General features: G+C 43.6%; 1 protein-coding gene across 1 annotated transcript; it reads right to left on the bottom strand.

Moving 5' to 3' along the window:
* Nucleotides 1-915: 915 nt before the first annotated feature.
* timp2b (TIMP metallopeptidase inhibitor 2b) lies at nt 916-8,911 on the bottom strand. Its single transcript, XM_072694401.1, has 5 exons — nt 8,504-8,911; nt 2,808-2,908; nt 2,478-2,580; nt 2,250-2,374; nt 916-2,142 (listed from the first exon to the last, which is right to left on the bottom strand). Exons 1-5 carry the CDS (start codon nt 8,625-8,627, stop codon nt 1,945-1,947), a joined length of 651 nt encoding a protein of 216 aa, XP_072550502.1. The 5' UTR covers nt 8,628-8,911; the 3' UTR covers nt 916-1,944.
* Between the last annotated feature and the right edge of the window lie 452 nt (nt 8,912-9,363).

Below are 9,363 nucleotides of genomic sequence, written 5' to 3' on the forward strand. Positions count from 1 at the left end.
CTGTACTCAAAACTGCTCAGATGTGGTTTTACAACCCGGTTATTTTGCCTCAGAATGAGGCATCTGTGGGATTCACAGAATCAGGCAATGATGGGCTCTGCTTTTATCTGGATGACAGCAGCCATGTGGAATAGCCTAGCCTAGCTTAGCACTGTAACAAGAATATATGAGAGATGAGAGGTTAGCTAGCTGAAGTGATTGCAGACAGTAAACTGGGTTAGCATTTTAGTCTAGCCCCAGCTTAGCACCTGCTCACGTCTTCGGCTTCCCTGCGGCGGTCCTCTATCTCCCTCCAGTCAGCCTTTTCCAGACTGGTGTTAGGATTGAGCATTTCAGACTTTTTAAGCCGCTCACCCATCTTCATCTCACCCCGATGTGGCCCCAGGCCTCCGCACACTCAGGCACTCCTCTCAGTCAGTCCCAGTCAGCCCTTTTCAATTCTCGCTTCTCCTGTTGGACTAGCATTAGCTTTTAGCCTTGCTTCCGTATTCTTCACTAGTGGGATGGACGTACACCAACTGTGCGAGACATCAAGACTGTTATGTAACAGTTTCATGGTTTTGGAATTAGCAAATTCATGGTAATGCCAGATGTTTTTTAATTAAGAGATAACAGTGTTTGAGGTTCACGTTATGTCACTTCCATGTACTGAGCGCTTCTTATTCAGCTATGCCAATTTATTCTGGGGCACTAATGTTCGGTCACTTTCCCAGTTGTAAATTTCACCCCCACACTATAAGACAAGAATGCACGCCTGTTCTGTTTCTAATCAAATTCCAAACATTTTCTTTCTTTCTTTCTTCTAGGCTTAAACTAATCACCATTTTAATGATGGAAGATAAGGATTAGTTAAAAGTATCAACTGAACGACAAAGGAACAACATACATTACAGAAGATCCCAAGACCCCAGTAAGTGCTTTTCTTTTCCTTTATTTATAATATTTAACTGTTACACCAACATGAATAATACAGAATTATGAAAGGCATGCACAGGTTAGCGCTCAAAGTCTTCCCAAGTGGTTCCAGCACCGGAAATCTCACACTTTTTTGTGATACTAAAAAAAAACATTCAGACATACAAATACACGCAGTACAGGAGCATGGAAAATTAAGAAAAAAAAAAACAATTTCATGATATACAAAATGGCTACATTAAACAATCGGCTTCATGACCTTTTTCACACGTTTGAATATTGAATAATATCAGATGGACTGGAACACTGGAACCTATAAACATCATCATCTCAAATCTAATTGAACACTTTCCATCAAAGGATCACAAACTGAATAGAAAATGAAAATGGGAAAAGTATTTTTTATGAAACAACACTATAATGGAATGTTGAGATATAAATTAGAAATGTCTGCATATATATTACAACATACATAAATTAGCATATTACCGGATGCCATTTCATTGTGCACAGTATAGTACGCAATTTATACCTTTTGTACAGACTTGAATGCACAAAACCCCAATTACTTTAATTATTTCCAGAACACAAGCAAAAAAAGAAGCGAGTACTGGTCTTTATCTAATCTGAATCCATACCTAAATCACATTAAAAGCATGGATTAGATCAATTTATTGCTGTAGGTGCTAAAAATCAATTTCCGTGCATGCTGTGTACCAGACAGATAATTCTATACTTTTATAATCCTTTACTTATTTAACTCCCAACTAAAAAAAAAAAAAAAAAAAAAAAGTGGTAATAGCTTTAATTTATTTTCCTTAAAGAGTAAGGTCACAACTAGGTGCTACCGGGGACTCAAAGTGCTTAAGAAAGTCAGAGAACTTCACCTCTGCCATATTCTTTCATCTTGTCATATGTAATCGGAAGTATGGTATAAAAGTACTAAAAACTGGGGGGATTATTGTGAGGGTCCATAGCAGTGTTTGGAGGCCTTTCTAAAGCAAGCTCTGAAATCTGCTGCCTTCAGGTTTATGGATCTTCAATGTCCATGAAATCGGTCTTTGGCGGGGCTGCCCCACGGTACCAAGCACAGGAGTTATCATTCCTCTTTACACAAGTGAAGTGCTGCGCCTGGGGACCCTGCACGGTGCTCTCCGTAATCCAGTCAGTCCATAGACAATCTACGGGGTCGTTGATAGAACAGGGAACCGAGGAGCAGCGGACAATCTGTGTGGAGATAAAAGAGAGAAAGAGAGATGACAATACAATCACTGGTCATGACTGATTTAGATCAGTGACTTGGATGCACATGTACACCATGCTCCAGTACATACCCGGCACTCACAGCCCGTCTCATAGCGTGTCTCGAAGCCCCTCTTCTGAGCGATGGTCAGAGACACCCACGGCTCAATGAAGTCACACAGTGTAATGTGCACCGTGCCGTCGGACTCCAATTTACCTACACAGGGAATGACGAGACAAGCAAACAAGTGAGATCACGGCCCCGCTAACAGCTGCACAGCAGAAACTGAAAAGGTTGCATTTCACAGCTGTTGCTGTACCTGTGATCAGGTATTCCTTCTCCCGCTCAAGATTCACCCCACACACAGGAGAGATGGGAGCAGTGAAGATGGCTTTGATCTCTTGCTCAGGCCCCTTGAACATCTAATGGGTGAAATGATTTTTAATGTAAAATAGGTCTGTTCATACATGTTTGTATAATGCAGAACAATACTGTTTATGTGAATAGTATAGTACCACAGTCGTAGGTTCTGTAATGCAACAAGTACTAAGTCGCTTTAATATGCTAACAATACATTTAAAAAGTGTATTGGGGGCATGTTAAGGGCCACCAACAGCAGTTAGAATAAATAAAGTATATGCAAACATACCTTCATCTGTTTAATGTCATACTGGATCTTCCTGATTGGATTTCCATAGTTGTCATTGCCAACAACCACTTCTTTTTGTCCAGTCACTTTAGCTCTTATAGCTATAGAGAGTGAGAGTGAGAGTGAGAGAGAGAGAGAGAGAGAGAGAAATGAAAACATTTCTATGAGCAAATGCTTGTGGTTCTGTTTTCAAATAGAAATACCTAGAAAGTATGTGACTTTGGTTAAGCAAACCAGATGGGATTTTACACTGCAATTTACAGCCCTATGATTTGGCCCTACAACAATGAAACAGGCTGTATTTCCTTTTACAGTGTGCTCATGAATAATCTGATGAGCTCTGCTTGGATTGGATGGTTTACAGCAATGTCTCACACCCCTCAACATGACTAGCCAACAGCTTTTTTTTTTTTTTTTTGTAAAGGCCCATTTATGCGGAGCGTTAAATATGGATATGGATAAAGACGGAGCATTCTTGTGAACGCTTATGGATATGGACAGAACAGAGCAGTACCATTTGAGTAGCCAATAGTTTAAGCAAAACGCGACCACAGTCATACGGATACAAAGAAGAAGAAACTGGCAGAAAATAAACGTAACAGATCTTTACACCGCTTATACACATGTTTTGCATCACCACAACCACCTCCACCGTCATCATTTATAGACTCTGAACAGCCCTCTGCCGGACGCATTGCTTAACATCCATACCAGCGTAAAGGGTGCATAGAACTATGTGGGCAATGGTGGTTAGAAGGTCTGTAATGGACATATTCATGTTCGTACAGAATGAGAGTATAAATAAGCTTTAACAAGAACATCTTTGTAACTATTACTGCCAATGTGAGTCTTGCCAGTTGAAGCTGCAATCCTGTTGGCTAGCTAAATGGTCTTATCTGGAATGCTGCTAGCCTAGGGTCATCTTTTAGCCTAGAATAGATATCCATTTGCAATCCTTTGCTTTCGCACACTGCTTTCCAGGTACTGACCTCATGCACCAACCTCAGATCACATATTTTCTGATAACTAGATAACTAATAGTCACAGACTTTATGGACAGGTTTATGGATCTTTAATTGTCCATTAAATCTGCCCCACGTTACCAAACACAGGACCACGCAGCCATCACAGACTAAGGCAAAGAATGCTGGTACGTTTCTGGGGTGCAAGAATATTAATAAGTTAAGATGGTCACAAAAGATTAGGGTTTCAAAAATGTACCCATTTTACAGCCCAGTTTTGCTAATACAGGATATGCATTTGAACGAGGAGACAACAGTTTGAGATTCACAGTCACTTCCACGTACTATACGCTCATTATTCAACTGTGCCAAGGTAAATACAGTTTTCCATTCTAGGGCACCGTTCTGCTCTGAAGGATTATACCCTGCAGGTGCTGAAACTGTGCATATACGGAAAAACATGAGTGTTTGATTAGCGGTGGAGTAGAGGGAGGAATGTGCTGCGTCTGGGGCAAAGATCTCAGCCTGAAGTCGCTCAGCAGTCTCACGGCAGTGGGCTTCACTCTCACAGACTCTTAGATCTCTAGCCCATTCGTCCCAGGAGAGTTGTTGACACAAACATACCAGTCCCTCCCTGTAGCCTATTTTGTGTCCAGCCCTGTGTGCTACAGGCTCACTCGCAAGATCAGAGTCTGGCCAAAGATGAGACAAAAAAAGTTCTAGCTTTTCCCTTTAGCAAAAACGGCAAAAGCTTTCACGGTTTTTGTCTCGGACCCAAAAGCGCATGCCTGTACACAGACAGTTTTTAAATGTGCGGATTCATAAAAGATTGTTGGACAAATTTATTAAAGCTCAGATGACTATGCCAGGATAATATGAGATGCAGGAACTTGCGGTCTTTCTCTTTTATACTTATTACAGCCTCACTCCTCCTAGTTCTGCCCTTTCCTATACTTTCCTGTAACCGTTCATCACACTCCCTTATTTCACAAAGGAAGTCAGAGGTGCAATCTCATGGGTCTTCTGTGCTCTCTCTGGCCTTCCAGCACTCTCCTCCATGCGTTCAAGTGTGTTCTCAGAGAGTCCATACATACCCTTCCCAAACACAAGGCCGAGCACAGAGCGCCTTTTCTCTGGGCCACACACACACACACACACGTGTGGGATGCCAGCTACGCCCACAGGAGCCCCAGCTTCGAAAGTCAAGCACAGCGTTCTCATCAGTAACTAAACCTACACAGGCCTGCAATGTTTCATCCCAGTTCAATCTCAACCTCTCTTTTCCGCTTGCTCATTCCATTCTGAGGTGGAGCAGAGGAGCACAGTGCGTCGGCTGTTTCCAGCTCCAGGTAAGGGGGAGGACGGGGAAATGGAAGCAGCAACACTGTTTTTTTTCAGTTACGTGTGGGGTCAACCTTAGATGGCCCTTTCCGCACACAGAGACCTCGTTTTACAATAATACGGCATAAGTATTCTTTGCCAGCCTGTTTATGCAGGTTATTAGAGTAATAGAAGTATCCTACATCACTGAGAGCTATTGAGGGTGTAGCCGTCCTGGATCACCCTGTTCTATATCCATTTAGAAACTGATGCAGTGTGGAGTTCCCTTTGATTCCTAAATCCAGGCCAAACTGCACTTCTGACTTAACCAAAGGCTCAACATAGTGGGTGGGTAAAAACGGCACCGGCAAACAGACTTTAGGAAACACTAACAACTAGCAACTCAGGCATGACTTGAATATTTCTCAACGTTTACATTTAAAGGCATACTGAAGCACCATAAATGACTAACTCTCCAACCTGGGAAGTACCATAATGCCATAAATCGTCTTCCCCACACAGGGAATCAACCGAAATAACGGTGACTATTCCAAATATCAGTGGCTCAGGTCACCAGGGACCACAGATTAAATGACGGAAAGTTGCACAAAAAGGCTCAGTCACAGTGACTAAAGACAGGGTGTAGGTGGGCAAAAGGCAATTGGTCCGTGTGGTAGACCCCTCCAACAAATCCCACAACCCTACATGGCATCAGAACAGTCACTGGAAAACCACATAATGTGGCACGGCCAGACGGTTGGGTGGAGGACCAGTCGAATGTAGCAATGCTTTCTCATCTCTGGAACTGCAATAAGCCAATGACCAAAGCCAAAGACAATGACGAGGAGCTTTCCACCAACTGACCTTTGAAAAACAATAAGAAACACGATGACCATGCAATGCTGTGTGACCAACCACTGGAAGTTGAAAGGTGAAGGCTACTATTTCTTTGCTTCCAACCTGCGCAGTCAAATAAACCTCTAAACATCTGAGATAAACAGATAAACTCGAATTCTCAAGCCTCCCCCAATCAGCCTTAAACCGCCTTGACTGTCTACTTCCGCCACATGAAATTATGGATAGCCAGTGTTGAGACCACTTCGCTGTGTCGCCCCACCTTCCTTTGAAACTCTTGAAAGTTGATTTTAAAGCATCTAAGGCTGCCAATCCACAAGCCTTCCTTGGCAAAAACATGTTGGCTTTTCAGCTTGTGGCCTAAAATGCCTGGGCATGACACATCCAACCCCAGGTGGATTAACTAAACAATCTGCAGGAAGGATGAACACTTTCCGTTAAAAGGCTTTCTGATTATACGGTTTTACCATAAACCATCATACCAGTCTATACACGTCTAAAGGCAAAGCAGACCACCAGCAACAACAACAAATGCTGTAGGTGTACCAGAACGGTTTAATGCCTAAAAAAAGGTTAGGTTCTTAGGTTGGGTTCTTTGGCGCAATGACACAGAACTACGTTTGGTTCCAGTCAATGGACTGTTTCTTAAAGAGGCGTTTTTGCTAAATCAGAAAAGAGTGGTGAACTTTTTGAAGCTTAAACACCTTCCAGAAGAACCATACAGCCAAGCTAACGTCCATTTAAGGAACCTTTATTAGGGGTGTAGGTAAGGGTGGGCAATATGGCGATATTGCCTTGAGATGCAGTTTGCCAGTTCTTGTGAGATACAATATACTATTCTAAGCATATCGAGGATACCGTTTAAGTACAGAGTAATTGGTCTGGTTTAACTGTATGAATTATACAGTATGGGAGAGTATTTGAATGGTAATGTATAAGAATCTTTCAGCTCTGTGGTGCAATGGATAGGGCATTGGATTTCTAGATTAGTAGCTGGAGCAATTAAAAGTGCAAGTTGTGGGTTCGAGTCCCACCAGAGTCAAAAGCGCTCTCCCTTACTACTGGTTGGTGTGGCGCAACAGATAACACCACTATCTGCCAGTGAGCTACCACACCATGTGGGAGACTGGGGTTCGATTGCAGGTCTGGGTGACCATGCTGTGCTACACCAATATGAGTCCTTGGGCAAGACTCCTAACACTACATTGGCCCACCTCCTTGTAAGTCACTCTGGATAAGAGTGTCAGCTAAATGCCATAAATGTAAAGAATCACGTGTATTACAATACTGTGTGTTGTAAAAATGTCTATAAATATCATGATATAATATTTTTACAATATTGCCCACCCCTTCTCTGCCTGGTAAATGTATTTTGGCTGTTTGGCTAGGGGGAATCCATGCATCTGGTCTCCCTATTCTTTGGTTCTACATGTTTATCCTTCTCAAGTTGTAATGCAATTACAGAGAGCGGAAAATCTTGGAATGGACGTTGGAAGGAAAAAGAAGAACGATCCTGATCAAGTCCGAGCTGATCCAGTCCGAGCTGATCCAGTCCTCCATATCGGCCGGAGTAGTACACACATACATGAAGTGTTGTGATGCAGTTAGCTGAGTGTTTCTGAGTGTTAGTGAGTTGTTTTTGAGGAAGTGGCAATGTGAGCGTTACAGCCTCCTTTTTTTTTTTGGTTAAGGTGATGCAAGCTCCTGTAAGTGATGCCTACACCACAGTTACGAGTCCGGTCAATTTCACTATAGCTGGAGAAAGGGCAGAGCTTGTGGACCCTCACTGACCCGATGAACATTAGAAGAGGTCGTGTGCAGACAATCTGACCCGAAGAGGGAATTTAAGACACCAAGTCGGTGTTTTTGACAGATTCAGCACAGACCTTCAGAAGAACAGGGAGATGTTTTAACGGAGGACTGTCCAGTAGGAATGCTACAGGACTGGCTCGACTTTAGGTTGAAGACTGAGGAAATCTGCTCTGTGAAAATCACAAGATCACCCTTGTGTGTTTTTTCCCCCCCTTACCTCATTTTTAGAACTGGCCCAGTTTAGTAGAACAGCCTAAACTGCACTGGAGGTTTTAGCTGAAGCAAATAACCTGTGGTGATATCAGAAAGTCAAAGTCAGCCATTTAAGCAGACATTTTGAAAGCTGTGGTTAGTGAAGATACTCTCAGGAGGACCTAGTCTGGACATTCGTGCATTCCTCCTAAGTAGAAGGGCACACTTCACCACCGAGCAGCTCCCAGAAGGAAAAGTCATGGCAGAAAAAAACTCCAAGTTGTTTTGCATCCAGGCCATTTTCACACCACAGAGAGTAAACCGAGTAAAACCGCGTCGCTTTTCTAGATACGTGAAAAATTTCGAAAACAGGCCACAGACATGATCGTCTAGAGCAGGCTGAGGATGATTAAGACAGGTCAGGACGCCTCGCAGACTTCCTCAGACTCGGGGGACACTTACAGACAGAACCAAACAAACGAGGGTCAAATGTTTCTGGAGAAAAAGGCGAAGAAAAGGGCGAAGAAAAGGGCGAAGAAAAAGGAGAAGGCTTACCGACATCCGCGTTACAGTACGCCTGTTGGGGATGTGCAGGAGCGCAGCTGCAGGCTTCCGCCACTTCGCCCACCCTCCAGAGCAGGAACACCAACAACGGAGCCGAAAAACTAGCCTTGGTCATCTTGTCAAAACAAAGGAGGTTGTTCCTAAAAGTAAACTAAACGAAATGAACTCGAAATAAGTGAAGGTAAACTGCGGAGGCTGGAAGCAGTAGAGACCCCAGAACCTGAATACAACTCGTCGACGGAGTCAAACCGACTAAACAAACTTCCTACAGTCCTGAGAGGAGGGGACGGAACCACTGGAAGTGCGCCGGTGCCTCAGCTCGGTGAATCTGCTCCTCAGCTCGCGAACAGCTGCTTTTTATTACGAGCCGAGCTTCAAGCCTCGCCCTCCGGTGACCATATTTGCATACTGACCGATCGCCCTGTCAGGCGCTTTTGCGCTTTTACCCCCCCCCCCCCTGCTCCTCCTCCCCTCCCTCCCCTCCCTCCTCTAAACGTAGGCGTACACCGAGATTCACGAAGCTTAGACAGTGCGCAAAAGTCACGCCTAAATATTTGCGGGAAGCTGTTAGGAGCGCATTAGCTTTATAAACATGTGGTCATAATAATTAAGCTAATCTAAGTGCAGAGCTGATGTGATCTGTTAAACACAGCGGAGAATTTCTGTAAATCACACACCCTGTGGCTGATGACTGCATCAGGGCCCCTGTAATTGTCTTTTCCCACTCTGGGTGTGTCCCAAAGACCCCTTGTTCTTCATGTGGACTAGTAAACATCCAAGATCCGTGACTGTGAACAACTACTGTGTGTTATGTGGAGGTGCCTTTAACCCTTAAAAAGGTTCTCCACACT

This window comes from Salminus brasiliensis, chromosome 12, assembly GCF_030463535.1.
Source record: "Salminus brasiliensis chromosome 12, fSalBra1.hap2, whole genome shotgun sequence".
In the NCBI taxonomy this organism is placed as follows: domain Eukaryota; kingdom Metazoa; phylum Chordata; class Actinopteri; order Characiformes; family Bryconidae; genus Salminus; species Salminus brasiliensis.